An 18,274-nucleotide genomic window follows, 5' to 3' on the forward strand; every position below is an offset into this window, starting at 1 on the left:
TCTCTTTGGGCCTGTTGTTTTGGGCGATTAAACAATCCCTTAGGGCCCGTTGTTTTAGGCAGTTAAACAATTTCTTTAGTGATGATAGATAGGTTTATTGATTTCCTGCTTTTAGCTGTAGTGAATAACTCTCTTATGCTTGGACAACCTTTTATGACGATGTTAGTTGTGTTGAGACAACTTTTATGTTTGGCTTGCATTTGAGCAGCTTTTTTCGTGCTTAGCTTGTATATGACCAGCTTTTTACCTTCGGATGTGTTGGAATGATTTTTTATTGAGTCATATTTGACTGACGATTCCTAGCTATATTTGAACAGCTTAGCGATGATCTTGGTTGTGTTTGAACAACTTAGTATTTTTTAGCTGTGTTTAAACAGCTTTTTATTGAGTAATGTTTGAATGATGATCTTAGTTATGTTTGAACAACATAGTATTTTTTAGCTGTGTTTAAACAGCTTTTTATCGAGTTATGTTTGAATGACAGTGTTGGTTGTGTTTGAACAATTTAGTATTTTTTAGCTGTGTTTAAACAGCTTTGTATCAAGTCATGTTTGAATGACGATGTTGGTTGTGTTTGAACAACTTAGTATTTTTTAACTGTGTTTAAACAACTTTGTATCGAGTCATGTTTGAATGACGGTGTTGGTTGTGTTTGAACAACTTAGTATTTTTTTTAGCTATGTTTAAATAGCTTTGTATTGAGTCATGTTTGAATGACGGTGTTGCGCTCTACTCGTGACTTAGAGTCGTGGTGTTGGAGCGTCTTTTAGGTTAACCATCTTTTGTTTTGTCTTGAATGACGATTATATTGGTTGTGTTTGAACAACTCTAATTTAGTTGACTTTGGTAGTTGTGTATCAACAACTTTAATGGCTATGATGTCATTGGCTGTGCGTGAATAGCTTTTGATTAGAAATTTTAATGACGGAGGTCCTTAAGACGTCTCCCAAGGAAGACTCCTAAGCGCTGTACACATTTTGATAGTGATAGATCATGGATAATCATTGATAAATATGTATGGATGATGCTTTCATGTATTATTGATCTTATGAATGACAAAAGTAATGGTTGTCATACATACTAATATGAAGATTAGGCAACTTGGAATGTAAAGCGTTCCTTACTGGTAGTACTTCTTCAAGTGTTCTATGTTCCATGGTTGAGGCAGTTTCTGACTGTCTAGAGACTTCAGGTAGTAGGAGCCTTCTCTGGAATGACGGATTACTTCGTAGGGGCCTTCCTAGGCTGGTCCTAGTTTTCCTTGGGACGGGTCCTTTGTTGCCTGTGATACCTTTCTAAGGACGAGGTCTCCTGTGTTGAACATTCTTACTTTAACCTTTCTGTTATAGTATCTGGCCATTGCTTCTTTTTATTTGGTCATTCGCTATGGCTTCTTCTATAACTTCATCAATTAGGTCCAGATTGTTGTTAACTCCTGCTAATTTTTCTGGTCTTCATAAGTTTTGACTCGAAAGCTTGTCAGTCCCACTTCCACTGGTATGACGGCCTCAGTGCCAAATGTCAGTCTGAATGGTGTTTCTCCTGTTGGAACTCTTATGGTCGTCCTATATGCCCTCAAGACGTTTTGTAATTCTTCAGGCCATGCCCCCTCAAGCCTAGTTTTGATAATTTTGAGCAAGCTTCTGTTCGTCACTTCTATCTGGCCATTGGCCTGAGGGTGTCTTGGAGAAGAGTAGTGATTCTTGACTCCAAAGTCTTGGCAAAATTTTCGAAACTTAAGATTGTCAAACTGCTTTCCATTGTCTGACATTATGACATGTGGGACTCCAAACCTGCAGATGATGTTTTTCCACACGAAGCTTGTGACTTTAGCCTCTGTTATCGTCGTCGCTGATTCTGCTTCTACCCATTTTGTGAAGTAATCAATTGCGACGATCAGAAATCTAAGTTACTTCTTCCCTAGAGGGAATGGACCCATAATATCAATTTCCCATTGGGCGAAAGGCCATGGTAAGGATATGGGTGTCATTGACTCTTCCGGTCTCGTTTGGACATTTGCGAAGCGTTGACACTTATCGCATTCTCTAACAATGTTGTATGCATCTTTTTGTAAGGTGGGACAGTGATATCCCACTCTGAGTGCTTTTCCTGCTAAGGATCTTGCCCCAGCGTAATTTCCACAAATTCCCTCGTGTATCTCGTAGAGCACATAATCTGCTTCTTCTGAGCTGGCTCGTCTTATATATGGAGTGAGTATCCTCGTTCGTATAGCACGTCATCAATAATGACGAAGCGAGCTGCTCTAATCTGTATCTTCCTTGCTTCCATCTTATCTTCAGAGAGCCATCCTTCTTTCAAGTAACAGACAATGGGAGTCATCCGCTCGTCTTGTTCTTTTATCTTTAGAACTTCCTCACCTTCTGTGCTTGGCTGCCCCCTTATCACTATACATAGTTCGAATGTTGCATCATAATCGTTTGACGAGGCCAATCTCGCTAGGAAGTCAGCTTCTGCGTTTTTGGTTCTTGGGATTTGCACAAAATCTAGGCTATCAAAATGTTGTGAGAGTCGTTGGACAATCTTCAAGTACTTCTGCATCCTTTCTTCTTTAGCTTCATAATCTCCTTTCACTTGTCCAATTATTAGCTGAGAATCAGCTTGGACGAAAAGGTTCTTTGCTCCTAGAGCCTTTGCTAGATTTAGCCTTGTTAGAAATGCTTCGTATTTTGCCTCATTATTCGCTGGTGGGAACTGCAATCTAACTGCATACTTCAATGTTTCTTTTTCTAGAGATATGAGCACTACTCCTACTCTTCCTTCTTTCTTTGTGGCAGACCCATCTGTCTGGACCGTCCATGTTTCCATAAGAGGTTCTTCTTCCTTATAGGGGTAAGTGAATTCTGCAATGAAGTCTGCTAGCACCTATGCTTTAATTGCTGCTCGAGGCTGATATTCGATGTCAAATTGACCCAATTCAATTGCCCATTGAATGAGTCGCCCTGCTACATCTATCTTGTTCATCGTCTTTCTTATGGGTTAGTCTATCATAATGATGATGGGGTGTGCTTGGAAATAAGGATGGAGCTTTCTAAAGGCTACTAGTAATGCGAAAGCTATCTTTTCCATCCTTAGGTAACTTGCCTCTGCTCCTTGAAATGCCTGGCTGGTGTAATAAACGGGCTTCTATACGTTCTAATCAATGTCGAACTTACTGCAGTGTTGGATACTGCTAAGTAGAGGTACAGCTTCTCTCCTATCACCGAGGGGCTTAGCAGAGGTGGCTTCATCAAGTACCCCTTTAACTTGGCAAGGGCTTCTTCGCATTTGTCAATCCACTGAAAAGCTTTTTTCAATACCTTGAAGAATGGCATGCATTTGTTCGTCGCCCTAGAGAAGAATCTGTTTAGGAGTGCAACCTATCCTATTAAGCTTTACACCTCCTTCACTGTTTTTGGTGACTTGACCTCGATTATTGCCTTCACTTTGTCTGGATTTGCCTCTATACCTCATTGGGACACCATGAATCCTAAGAACTATCCTGAGGCGACAACAAAAACACATTTTGCAGGGTTTAATCTCATATTATACTTACGTAGTGTGCCGAAGGTTTCTTTTAGGTCGTCCAAGTGATTGGCTTCATCTTTGCTTTTCACCAACATATCGTCTACGTACACCTCCACATTTGTTCCAATCTGGTGAGAGAACATGCGGTTTACCAATCTTTGGTATGTGGCTCCTGCGTTCTTTAATTTAAAGGGCATAACCTTATAACAATACAACCTTTGGCTGGTAACAAACGAGGTCTTTTCTTGATCATCTTCATGCGTAAGAATCTGGTTGTATCTAGAGAATGTGTCCATGAAACTCAAGAGTTTATGTCCAGCAGTTGAGTCTACCAATTGGTCAATCCTCGGCAAGGAAAAGCTATCTTTTGGGCAAGCTTTGTTCAAGTCTGTGAAATCAACACACATTCTCCACTTGCCATTGCTCTTCTTTACCATGACCACATTTGCTAGCCAATCTAGATAGAAGACTTCTCTAATGAAATCAGCTTCTAGTAGCTTATTTACTTCTTCAATTACAGATTTGTTGCGCTCTAGTGCAAATATTCTCCACTTCTGCTGTACTGCTTTGCATTCTGGATTGATGTTGAGATGATGATGTATGATCTTCCTATCAATCCCAAGCATATCCTAGTGTTTCCAAGTGAAGACATCTTGGTTTGCCCTCAAGAAGGAAATCATCTTTTCTTTCTCTGAAGTTGGGAGTGTTGTTCCAATCTTCAATATCTTCGTCGAATCTCCTAGGATGATCTCAACTTCTTGTGGTGTTTCTGAAGGTTCAGGGATGGGCTCTGGTTCATTGATCACCCATATGTGGTTCTCCCCAAATGTTAAGGCAGCTTAGTTACACTCTCTTGCCAAAACTTGGTCTCCTCCAATTTCTCCTACCCCATGGGCTGTTGGAAACTTCACTTTCAAGTAATATGTTGACATTGCTGCTCTTAGTCTGTTGAGTGCAGGTCTTCCCCGGATAATGTTGTATGTTGAAGGGCAATCAACAATGAGGAAAGGTGACCTATGCTGGATAAGTTCCTGCAATTACTATTAGAGTGATGATGCCTCTGGAGATGATTCTATCCCCTGTGAAGCTTACCAGAGGCAAGGTGAAAGGCTTGACCCTCTTCTTATCCAGCTTCATTTGCTAAAACGCAAGCAAGTAGATGATAGTTGCTGAGCTTCCGTTGTCAATGAGCACCCGGTGGATGTTGAACTCTTCTACTCTGAGCATGATTACTAGTGGGTTGTCATGGGTTGTTTGATGCCACGACCGTCTCTCTCTGAGAAGACAATATCTGGCTCATCATTCTTTGACATCTTCACTGGAGGAGCCATGAATAGACACTGTTTATTTCTCTTCCCTGTGCTTTTTTCAGGGACTTCAGTGTTCCGCCTGCTATTAGTCCTCCCGATATCGTCTTTATTTCTCCTGCAGGCAGCTTGCTATCCCCCACCTCCAGAGTTCTATCATGTTTGTCCTTCCGTTGGTACCAGTAGGGCTCCGTCTTTCTAACGTACTTCTGTAACTTCCCTTGCCAGATTAAAGTCTCCACCTGGTCTTTCAAATACCTGCATTCATCGGTACAGTTCCCGTGGTCCTGGTGGAACCTATAGTACTTGCTTTTGTCTCTTCTTTCTACTAGAGTGCTAATTGGCTTCGGCCATTGCAGGGAGGGATCGTCCCTCATTTGCATATGGACTTGCTCAATTGGCATTATTAGAGGAGTGAAGTTAGTGAACTTGGGTTTCCTATCTAGGAATCCCTTCTTGTTCCCTGTGGTCTACCCAACACTTCATGTTTCTTTCTTCTTATCATGATTGTTGCCTGTTCCTTCGTCTCTTTTCCTTTTTCCTTTCATTTCCTTTGCGAGCATTGTATCTTCTGCATTCATATACTTTTAAGCTTTACGGAGCAACGCTGTGACTGTTTTTGGTGGGCTTTTAGTGATTGAGAAGAAGAAATCTCATGGCAGCAACCCTGCTTGGAAAGTTGTTAGGATAACTTGATCTTCAACTTCATCTACCTGTAGTACCTCCTTATTGAACCGGGTGATGTACTGTCTTAGTGATTCTCCTTCTGCTTGCTGAATGTTGAGAAGATGGCTAGTTGGCTTTTTGTGTCTTTGCCCCCCAATGAAATGATGAACAAAACCCTTGTTGAATTGTTCAAAATCAGCAATAGTTCCAAGGGGTATCTTGTTGAACCATACCCTAGCTACTCCCTTCAGTGTTGTTGGGAATGCCCTACACATTACTTTGTTTGGGATCATCTACAACAGCATCAGCGTCTTGAATGATTCCATGTGATCCATGGGATCCTTAGAACCGTCCTACGACTCCAAACATGGGAGACAGAATTTTGGTGGAAAGGGACGATTTAGCACTTCATTAGTGAATGGTGAATCCGTCCTTCAAATCATTCCATCCAAATTCTCTCTGCCTTTGTCCTTCATAGCGCTTTTCAATTCGTCTATCTCCTTTCTCATGTTACAAAGCTCATTCTCCACCTTGGTGGAATCTTCTCCTGAAGTTCTATCTCGCCTGCTGGCTTGAGAATCTGATTCTTCTTCATTTTGGTTGTCACCTGTTCACCGACGTTCTGCATTTTGAGACTCCATTATCTTTCGTAATTCTTCATTCTGGCAAGTCAACTCCTCCACATTAGCCAAGAGGGCTTGGATTTGTTATTGTTGCACATCATCTGGCTGAGGTGCGGTCTTTGATTCCATCTCGTATTTCGAGGAACTCTTTTGTCACTGGGAAAGATGGCTTGTATGATTAGTGTCCCCATAGACGGCGCCAAACTGATGATGCAAAAAATCAACAGTTGAGCTCCTCGTCGTACCGGATGGATGATGCTATGGATGGGGTCGTCTCTGTAGATGAGAATCCTGCAAAATGAACTGGGTGGAAGAGTAACACACCGGTGTGTCGTTAGCCAAACCGCCTCTGATGCTTAAGTCAATAAGGGAGAAAGATTCTAGAGAGAAAATGAGTTGAAAGGGATTTTGTAGAGTATTTGTGTGTATGATTGGTCGTACCTTAGGTTTCTGGTGCTTTCTCTTTTATAATGCCTAATCAATGTGCAATGAATCACTGTATTTATGCTCAATGGCTAGTGCGTTACAGAATCTTTTTCTGAAGTTCATAGCTCATTCTATGACCATTGCTCCGTCTGTTACGTTTCGTCATCAATGAGCGTAATAAATGCTTAACGTCTTCTCTGGGAAAATGACGATCTTCGCGTAGTGACGACCATAAATTTCTAACTCATCATGGTGGATAAGTGATTTGACCATGAGAGGAAAAAGAAGAAGATGCTTGTAGAGGGAGGTGATCTGACCGTGACCTTGAAAGGAATAAGGAGAAGTTACTGTAAAAGGAAGAAAAAGAAGTAGAAGAGGGACAAAAAATTGGTCAACGAGATGAGATAAGGACAAAGAAAAAAAGATAAGTACAAAAGAAAAGATCAAAAGATAGGGACAAAAATAAAATAATAAATTAAAAAATTATTATTATTTAAATAGAGAGAATTGTAAAATAGATGAACTGATGTGGTTGCTTTGAAAAAGTGGCAGTATAAAATGGAAAAAATAGGTTCATAGTGTAAAATAGACGGAAAAATTTGGTGGAACTAATGCAATTGCTATAGCAAGAGGAATAGTCTCAACTTTTTTTTAACTTAAAATTGAAAATAGGTGTGTATGCATGTGCACAGGTCTACTACCTAATAAAATCTTGGGAATACTAATTTTAGATTTTTGTTCTTCTCAAAAAAAAGGATTTCTATTGCTGTAAAATATCGCAGCTAGTGGAAAAGGCTATATGATGTGGGAGAGGAAATTATAGAACTACCTCATCTCTTAATATGTGAAACATTAAAACAACAAAGGATTCTGCTTGAAACTTCGCTTTTTTAATCAAATGAACATAAGAAGCGTTGTGTCATTTTAACGTTATATGATTAAAAATGGATAAAAATAGCAAATTAAATATAAAGATGTAAGAGTTAATACGAAAAATAAGGAATTGATCAAAATGTTTAATCATACATTGAAAATGAAAGAGATTCTTTTATTATTTTTAAGTGTCGTAATTAATGTATTGAAGCAGATAATGGGTGAAATATGTGCTCAGAGGGAAGGTGAAGGGAGGAGGTGTCAATCAAATCAGTCTCTTGAATCCTTCTACCAAACAGTAGATTAATCTGGATCATCAATTTTGTGAGGCCCACTGAGCAGCTTGAATCTTTTAAAGATAGCAAGTGTTGCACCTCAAAACAAATAGTGTTGTGTATCTCTTTAAAATAGATAATATTATGTATTTTTATTCAATTTATCTTATGCTATTTCCATTATTATTGTGTAACTATTGGAGATCTTACCCTTTCACTTCTACGGAGCCCACTTCAAGAGCTAGAAATAGAAGTTCATCTTTTATTTAAGTCTTCTCAAGGCCGCCTACATTCTCACTAATAAGAATCCTTTCAAGACTTCCACTGATGAGATGGATGGGGAATATTTCCGTCTCTATCAAGAAAAAATAGATAAGTATACATAAGGTGAATACAATTGTCGCTCCTATCTTTTGAATTGTCTTGCCAATCATTTCTATGATTATTGATGATGCTAAAAATCGTCAGTTGAACTCCTCGTCAATATAGATGGACAACATCAAGTCAGTGATCGTGAAATCCTACAAAAAGGAATAAGTAGACTTAGGATACACTAGTGTGGTGTGTGCCAAAGAGCCTCCGACGAGCTAGTCAGTAAGATCAAAGCTCAATTGTACAGAGAAATTGCTATTTGGCTAGAGAGTTGTTGTGCATATGTTGCGTACCTTTACCCTGATTGTCTATAACTTTTTATAGTTCTTTGCCCCTCATGATGGGAGTAAATGCCTCTCTTTATGATTATGGATCCATTGGTAATGAATGATGGGGTGTTATAGAATTCAATAATCTTTTGCCTGTTGGTTCGTTGGTTTCACTTTTGCTTGTCTGGCATGTTAATTGTTACTCATGTCATTTCTGAATAATGAATGATGGAGCATTATAAAATTCAATAATCTTTTGCCCATTGGTTCGTTGGTTTCATTTAATGTTCGATGTGGTAGTCCATTACTTGGACGATTCTGGTTTTTCTCTTCTTCATTTATTACATGGACAAGGATGGTTTTTCTCCTCTTCAGTCACCCATCTATTCCAATCATCGTATTTACAGACGTGGTTGGAATATGGAAGGTCAAATTGCTTTGATTTCTATGCCTGTCGTATTTATTGTGAAGGACATTTCAGGTCTCATCTTGACACATGTCCTTCTGTGATTGCTTAGATGTGCTGAAGTTGTTTCTCAAGTTTCCCACACGTGGTTTTTAGGGTTTTTATTTTTAATTGTGTATGAACAATGTTTTTATTTTCGTTGTGTATGAACAATTTCATCATGTATATTGACGATGTGCTTGTTGATTGAAGTTATAAACTTCTGTATTTTATATTAAATGAAAAAGTATTTTATATTAAATGATACCATATCAAAATCCAATAAACAAGAAGCATTTGTGTAAAAATAACTACCCACTTACATGTTTTTCATTTGCTAATGGAGTAGTATTTTTTGCTGACATGTCCTTTATTTAATGAATTTTGACACAATTGACGTGGTATCATTTGATACCAAATACCTTCTCCAATGAAATGCCCACTCAAACCCATGATCCATGCGCCACCATCCCAACCTTCCACTCCCACAGCAACACCAACACCAACACCAGGCACCACACCACCAAAACAAACTACTACAACTGAAAAATCAACCACCACAATCTTTGCGACCTATGGCAACATTAGTAGTGACTCCACCGGTTTATATAAAGAGAGATAAGGATGGGGAAGGAGATGAGAAAAACTATAAAAAATAAAAAATAAAAAAAAAATTGGCAATTTTTATTATTAAATAATTTTGTAATTTATTTTTGGTTACAAAATATTAAAAATGGCAAAATATGGTTTGTAGGCACCTAACTAGTAACTACACAATGTATAAAGAACTAGAAAAAAGGTCTAAATTAAAAACAATATAAAGTGAAGGATTGAAATGAAAAAAAAAAAAAAAAGGGATGAAACTAAAAATATGCCAAATTTACAGTTAGGCTGTAACTTTTAAATTAGCCAAAACTTTTATATTTAATTATTTTCTTATCATGCATTATTAAACATACTTACATACATATATATATATATATATATATATATATAGAGAGAGAGAGAGAGAGAGAGAGAGAGAGAGAGAGAGAGAGAGACTTAGGTACGGTACTTAGGTACTATTCCTTAAGTTCATCTTTTAAGATTCTGCCATGTGGTTTTTTTCTCATAGATGGAAGTGTATTTTTTAAGTTAAGTAGCTATATAGTAGAATCTTAAAAAGAGAACCTAAGAAACAGCACTTATGGCACTGTACATAAGTTTTGTCCATATATATTTATAGCTCTACATTTTTCATTTTATTGAGTAATTTTTCACTTTTTTTGGTTCTATAATTTCAGATTTAATTGGAGGAATATCAAACCTGCTGTAACAAGACTTGCAATATCAAATGCCTTTCACACTGAACTGTTTTGTTTGAGTTATTTAACAATATTATTGTTTAGGGATTTTGAATCATTCAATTTTATAGGGTGGTATAATTGAGATTTAAGGCTATGTTGTTTGGGGCATTCAAGACCAAAATTGATTTCACGTGAGAGTTGAATTTTATATTGAATTATAGTGGTTTGTCTCTTACTTGGTTATTTTATCTATTCTATAGGTTTTGATATTGGATACTGTCAAGCACATTGTCAACATTCTGTTTTAAATAAATTGAATGTGATATTCATGTCTAATTGTGAGAAATCGCGAAAACGCCTCTTTAATATTGAGAAGCCTACTTGTAATGTCTTTCCCCCTAGAGCAAGACTTGTATAATGAAAGTTGCCACTTATTTTATTTACAAATGAAAGAACAAAAAATAAAATAAAAAAAACGAAAATTGAATTGAAGAATTAATGATTGAAGGTAAAATTAAATGCTATAAAAATGATAAGGCTTTAGGTCCAGTTACATTTGATCGAAATATCAGACTTTGAGTCCTAGTCAAATTCTATCAAAGTAAAAATTACATTGAATAAAGCACTAATCTAAAACCCTAGATCTAGATTCAAGGATTAGGTTACAAGGTACAAAGAAGTTAGACACCCATTTTGCCCAATAAAAACCAATCTTTTAGACCGGTAGTGACCAATTGCACTTCTAGCAAACATTCAAATCATAAATTGCATACACACGTTAATGTTGCATCAAAATCAAAATTGATCATGGCAAGTATTTCCAAAATTCATGTCATATATTGTCATTGGATTAAATTTCTAGATCTAAAATTATATTGGAGAGTAAAATTAATTCATAAATCGAATGATTGTTTTAGCATTGAAAAACAAAATTGAAAGGGTTTTTTTTTTTTTTTTTTGTGCAGCGGAAATTGAACCTCAAATTTCTTATACAATCATTAGAGACTTTACCAGTTGAGCTAATTAAAACTCACAAATTGAAAGGATTTTGATATTTGAAAAGAGATTTAATTTTTCAAAAGAAGTTTATCTCTAAGTGTGCGTTTGGCTCCAGCCTAAAAAGTCAACTTATTTTTCTATTCAGTTTATTTTTGCTACTATTCATGGGTCCCACTGCACTTTTTGATATTATTCATAATAGGGGGTGGCAATTCGTGTTCACAGGTCAGGTTCGTGTTGTGTCGTGTCGAGCCATGTGTATTCGGCTATATGGGTTGACCCAACCTGACCTGTTTAGTAAACATGTTAAGAACCCTCAACCTAAACACGACCTGTTTATTAAACAGGTTGACCCGACCCGATAGGTTTAACTCGTTTAATTAACAAGTCATATAAAAATCAATACAAATGACCCATTTAATAATCTATTTGATTAATAGGTCATACCAAACATATATAATTTTTATCAATTTCCATATATCTAAAATTAAGTACAATTACAACTATAAACATAGTAATAAACATATAAAAACAACTATCAATTAAGCAATAATATCAAAATAACTAATCATTTTATAAGTTAAACAAGTCAAACAGGTCAGACGGGTTCTCATATTAAACATAAACACGACCCGTTTATTAAACGGATTAGCTGTGTCAACCCGAATATGACCCAAGCTCATTTAGCCTCAACCCATGACTTATTTATAAACGGATTTAGTCGTGTCGAGATTGCGGGTCGTGTCAGATTTTGCCACCCCTAATTCATAGGTCTCACTTTACTATTTCAGCTAACTTTTACTTTATCTACAGTATTTTCAGCAAAAAGTCTTCAATTTCAACAAAATAAGCAGATTTTAAACAAATCCTAAGTGTATTAAATTTATCTCATAAAATTATAATAAGAAAATAACATGATGACACTAAGAAATTTAAAGATTATAAAAAAGAAATGTTTTAACACAATCATTCTTTTTAATCCCGATTTTTTTTTTTCATTCAAATTCATAAGATACTCGTACTTACTAGTATTTTAAGTTTTTCTTATACCATTTTTTATGCTCAACTTTTTCTTACTTCCATTTTTCATGTTGCGGACCAAATATCATATTTTCAGCAAATAGCGTATTTTCAACTTGCTGATAAAGAGCATTCTAAAATAAATACTTTTTAAGTAATGTTAGGAATACTTTTTTTTTTTTTTTTAGAATCAATGTTAGGAATACATTGAACTTGCTAATAAAGAACATTCTAAAGCTAAATTTTTTTTCAGTAATGTTAATACTAATTTTTTTTTTTTTTTAGTAATGTTAGTATTTACCATATAAACTTTAAAAACTTTTTTTTTTTTTTTGAAATAGCTACAACATGTAACAAACCTGTAGCTCAAATTCCTCCCCTCCAAACCCCAAGTACTTTGTGCATAAACTATATCAATTCAACTACAAGACTCTTGACACTTAAAACTGAACAAAGAAAAACCTTTAAAAACTATTGTATGACCAATCACATTAAACATAAGTAAACATTTATTTGGTATGTTGCAACCAAGGAAGACGATACGGTACCGTACTGACCGGTATAGCCGGTATTTTTCATTCCAACACCCAATCCGGTACAGGTACACCTCTATTTCGTCTCGCTTCAAATACATTTCGGCCCAAAATAGAATCTTCAAGGTAAAGATTAAAAAGAAAAAAAGTATAAACTAAGGAGAGAAAAATAAAATGTTATCTTGATTAAGGTAGAGTTTGGGTTATTGTATGGGTAAAAGTCAAAATAAGATTTTTTTTTTTTTTTTTTTTATTTGTACAATAACTAAACAATTAAATGCATATATAAATATTATTTGAGATTTTTAAGATATTAGTGATAACTCCGAAACACGGATACCAAAATATTTGTTTTTTTTTTTACCATACCGCTCTCCGGTACAATATTGACTCCCTTGATTGTAACACTAATCACATTCATTGTCAGTTTTGTCACCTCAATTCATGAGGAAGAATTGTTGAATACTCTCAAAGTACCATAAATGCATACTCCTCTCACATAAATTGCCACAATTGTAGTTCTCAACATAAATTTAATTAGCCAAACCCATAATTATGTGAAAGAAGTACACATTTATAGTAACTTTGAGAGTATTCTACAATTACCGAATCTTGACCCTTTCACAATCAAATTTTGTTATCTGCTTTTCAGAAAAACCCACGCCATTCCAAACACACTTCAAGGTTGATTTCGTATTTGTTATTGTTCAGCAGAATTGCGTATTTGTGTCCATATAGAATCATGAATCATCCATCTACCAATACAAAGGCTGCCAATACGGATTTCAATGCTTACTCTGATGAGTTCTACTTATGCTTGGGGCGTATAATAAAGGAATGAATAAGTAGGGATATTATGAGGGTGTTTGGATCCGCGTTCCTGCGTCCACGTCAGCGTTTTTGCTTCTGTTTTTTTTTTTTTTTTTAAACCCAGCCGCATGTATTGACTTTTCAGCCATAAACAGTGCACAAATGCACTGTTCATGAGTCCCACAAATTTCACTTTTCAGCAACTTTTTCATTAAAAATGGGTCCCACAGCACTATTCACACATTTAAAATTTATTTTGTTACAGTGTTTTTAGTTTTCAGTTTCAGCAAAATTAGTTCTATCCAAACAGCTACATGCAAAATCTGGATCATTTGAAGCACAGACTAGAGATGAAAGCACTCGAAAAGATTAAGCCAAATATAAAACTATTCCCAAACATCAATCGCACCAACTTTCACACTATAAGCTGAAGTTCCATCTAAAGGGTTCAACAACATAGGAAAATTAAAATGTAGCTGGAGTAGCAAACAAAAATTTGATCAACATAGAATTCTTAGGAAGTAACAAAGACTAAATATATAGGGCATACAGTAACAATCACTTGAGAGGAATGAACCTTGATGAATGGGTGGCACCAATACCAGGTCTACCATGCTTGACAGGCTTGTAGGAGATTGAGAACTCAGCAAGGTAATGCCCAATCATTTCAGGCTTGATTTCAACTTGATTGAAGGTCTTACCATTGTAAACCCCAATAATGCTTCCAATCATTTCAGGAACAATGATCATATTTCGGAGGTGGGTACGGACTGGTTCTGGCTTCTCACCAGGTGGAGCCTCCCTTTTCTGATCCAAAGAACCATGAAATATATCGCTTTAGTATGAATTGAAATTGTCCAAGGCTCTAAACCATTTAAATTTCACAAAAAGCAGAAACACACTCCAAATAAATTCCACCAACTGGTCAACAGTGTGGTGCAAGGAATAACATAGGAAGAAAATTATATATATATATATAAAAAAAAAAAAAAAACAGGTTAGGAAGAAATATATAGCCAAATTAGTTAAATTCAAGTGAAAGATGATATGCTAACACATTTCAAAAGGCATAACAAGCATAGCTGAATCTGTAGCCAATTTACATCTCAACTGACCCAAGTCTGAAATTAAATCAAAGCAACTGTGAGAAACAGATAAGCACCAACCAATAAAAGATATGCTTAAAAAACCAAGATATAATGAAGTGACCGGTCCAAGGTATTCAAAGTGAAAGGCAACCTTTAGGCACCAAGACCATGTATTTCCAAAGACGTGAGTCGACAAAAAGGCATGTCCACGTAAAGCAAGGCTCCGAATTCTAAATATATATTTTTTATACATATAGAACTTAAGTCATATGTAACTAGTGACGTGCACGAAGAAATTAGGTCCATCAAATGAATTCAAAATAGGATTAATGTGGTTTAGGCTCTATTCATTATTCCAACAATAGGTTTTAAACAGGCTTCTACTATAAATTAATTAATCTAACAATAAGTTTTTACAACAAACTTTTGTAAATTAATTTATCTAACAATAGGTTTTAAAACATGCCTATTAGATTAATAATTTAATGATAGGTTTTCACATAAAATTTTAAAATAATATAAATAAAAAAAACCCGAGTCTCTCAGCTTAGTGCCTTTTTCACGGCTTGAGGTGGTCGCCTTGCTAGCCTAGACTCTAAGGCAAGCACCTCAGTAGCACCTAGGTGAGTGCCCAGCTCACCTTTGACTAAAATGGACTCGTAGATTACAGATATATTACATAAAATACAGCAGCAAGAATAGAGTTAAGCAGAGCCCTTTTCATAATGTTTTTAGACTAAATCTATGTAACATTCCTGATAGAGAGCAACATTTGAAATCATATATTGTATTGTAAAAAAAAAGCCCACACCATAATTCAGTCCTCCCCATCAACTTTTTCAAACGTAACACCCGCTTTTGTGTTCCACTATATACTCTATCAATCACAACTTGCCATGTTTTCATTTTACTTGCCTTATAAAATAACCTAAGTTTTAAAATGAATAAAATAATAATAATAATAATAATTAATTACCACATGGGATACCATGATTAGTGGAGCATGAAGTTGAACACAAAAAAAGTGGGACAAAAGATTTGTATTCTTTAAAAGGGCACTGAAATTCAATTTCTTATGGTAAGGAACATGTAGAAAATGAGAACAGGCAATAGTCCAAGTAAGATATACTAATAATATGAATACAAATTTGTAAAAGAGAGCAACTAAATTTTCTTGAGAAAATAAGCCAAGTCAGAACTTATAAATAGTACAATAAAAACTCATCTTCGTTCAACTACCAGGTTGCCAGTCAGTGATCATGAGCTAATGAGAACTAAGATTTACAGCCACTAATTCAACAGTGTTACATTCACAAACTCAATAACTTGAAATAGAATTTTGTCCAAGTTGAAAAGACCAATCATTCCCAATGCCTTACACTTTACACAGACAGCTACAGGGTAATATTCACTTGCAATTATGGAAATTCCTTCTGTCAAACCTCAAACAGCTATTTTTTCCTTCCAAGAGAACTCGCAAAATCAAATGCACACTAAATCACAACCCACAAAGGTGGGTATAACCAAATCATATGGACCAACATACTAAATTTTAGGTCCTTAAAGTGACAACATACTGTACAAGAAAATTAACAGATCCTCACAAGCAACCAGAAAACATACAGGGGCCAATATCCTCTGATCAGCAACAAAGTTTCTCCCTGCTCCACACTTCCATTTCGGAAGTCCAATTGACCTTCTTGCCCTCCATACAAGTACATTAAAACAAACTCCAACATCCCATCCCATGGTGTAACTCTACAATCTCATAACCACATCTATATAAATATATCAAGGTGACCCTTATTCATCAAATACAAGACACTGCAACTATTACTACCCCCAGATAAAACTCCCTCCTGCTACTATAATCCATAAAAAGACGAATACCACTTCAAGTTACAAACAAAACTAGACAACAGTGTAGTCATTTCCACATTCCAAACTGAGAGTATCAAAACCCCCTCACCATTCCACATCAAATCATCAATCAACTAACAACACAAAATAAAAACCAAATAAAAAAAAAACCCACAAGACCATTCACAAACAGCACACTCATTATCAAATAAAAAAATCATTCAAAAGGTTAAGACGCAATTACCGCCTTACGAAGCTTCTTGATGAGAGCCATAGGCTTACGCTTCAAACCCCTCTGAAACCTGACATTATAAATACCACACAAAAAAAAAAAACAAAAACAAAAACAAAATCAGACCCATTTGATTGCTTTACATTCTCATGTAAAACCTAAAAAATGAAAAACAACAAGTACCTTCTACGAGCACGGGCTTGGAAGAGCTTGACGAGCTCATCGGTAGACATGTCGAGAAGAGCATCCAAATCGACTCCTCTAAAGCTGAACTTCTTGAACGTCCTCTTCTTCGGCATTCCCGCCGCCGCCACATCGGTCTCAACGTCCGCCTGAAACACCCACACATACACAGAGTAAGAAAGCGAGTCACAGAGAGAGAGAGAGAGAGAGAGAGAGAGATTTTGAGGGGAGCTCACCATTGTTGAATCAGAGAAACCCTAGTTGAAGGTGAAGCTTCTTCGGCTTGGATCTCTGGCCGCTAGGGTTTTTCGAGGGACTAGAGGATTTTGCAAATGGTAAAAATATATTATATATATATATATAGGGTGGTGTGGGAGTTTAGCCCTAGATTTGAGTAATGTTTGCAGATAAGGACCTGTATATTTGTTCGAGTTTGTTTAAAGTCTGATACTTTGCAAAATTATAGAATAGGACGCAATTTTCAGAAAGATTCCCCTAGTCCCCTAGTGGTGATGTTTGTTTGTAGTGTTATGCTATCCTGTGGTAGGCGCAAACTGGTTGAGTCAGATGGATTCGGTTTAACTCTGCCAATATGAATTATATTTATACCGGGTGTTTGGGTTAGAAAGAATTTGGGTTAAAACAAATTCCAAATTATTAAGATCAGTAGAGATCAATAAATATGGTAAAATGTTTAAAATTTTAAATCCCAATTTTTTCAATATTAAAATTTTACACACATGAGTTAATAAATAATTTTTTTTTTTTTTATGGAATAATAAATCATATACTTAATAATATCTAATCACAAATTTTAGTGTGTATATTAAGAATGACAAAAAATTGTAGACTAATGAAGAGATTTTCAAATATTTTATAATATAAATTTTATGGATGGTGTAAGTGCACAATTGTACCCAGATCCAAAAACAAGTGTTGTGCTCAGGCCCAATGAGTTTTATACAATAAAATTTGTAGAGTATGGATTTGAAATCTAGGTTCGGGATGTTGGAAGTTTTACTAATAGACTAGAGTATCACAATCTATGCAAATGGTAAACGAATATAACAAAGGGGCCTCCTCAGACGTAAGCCGATGACGATTTGTATAAAAATTCTCTTTCTATGCCAACGTTTACAATTCTTAGTTCCTATTTTTCTTAGCAGAAAGTGCAGATCCTCCTTCTCTTTCCTCTCTCGTTTCCTTATATACTTCTTCTTCACTAGTTCATCCACGTGTCATACAAATCTTCCCCTTGGATACTTGTCATATCCACCACCTTCTTAAAGTCTTCAAATAATAGCAGGGAAGCTGAATCCTACTGTTCAGAGGTCATTTTCCCATTAATGCAGCTAGGGAGGTAGATGCAGGGCCTTTAATGTGGTGGTAGCAGCTTTTTCCTTAGATATTTCTCACATGTCCCTGCTTCTAAAGGGTGATCCCCTCTTACCCACCAGTTCTTCTAGAGTTCTGCCTCTAACC

The 18,274-nt window shown here is 36.0% G+C and overlaps 2 protein-coding genes across 2 annotated transcripts; both read right to left on the reverse strand.

Annotated features, from left to right (window-relative positions):
* Window positions 1-2,199: 2,199 nt before the first annotated feature.
* Window positions 2,200-2,826, reverse strand: LOC142624955 (uncharacterized). The gene has a single exon (XM_075798675.1). The coding sequence runs from the start codon at window positions 2,824-2,826 to the stop codon at window positions 2,200-2,202; it is 627 nt and encodes a 208-aa protein (XP_075654790.1).
* Window positions 2,827-13,780: 10,954 nt separating this feature from the next.
* Window positions 13,781-17,157, reverse strand: LOC142624572 (small ribosomal subunit protein uS19x). Its single transcript, XM_075798182.1, has 4 exons — window positions 17,029-17,157; window positions 16,793-16,941; window positions 16,622-16,679; window positions 13,781-14,236 (listed from the first exon to the last, which is right to left on the reverse strand). The coding sequence occupies exons 1-4, from the start codon at window positions 17,029-17,031 to the stop codon at window positions 13,988-13,990; spliced, it is 459 nt and encodes a 152-aa protein (XP_075654297.1). The 5' UTR covers window positions 17,032-17,157; the 3' UTR covers window positions 13,781-13,987.
* Between the last annotated feature and the right edge of the window lie 1,117 nt (window positions 17,158-18,274).

This window comes from Castanea sativa, chromosome 2 (genome assembly GCF_040712315.1).
Source record: "Castanea sativa cultivar Marrone di Chiusa Pesio chromosome 2, ASM4071231v1".
Taxonomy (NCBI): domain Eukaryota; kingdom Viridiplantae; phylum Streptophyta; class Magnoliopsida; order Fagales; family Fagaceae; genus Castanea; species Castanea sativa.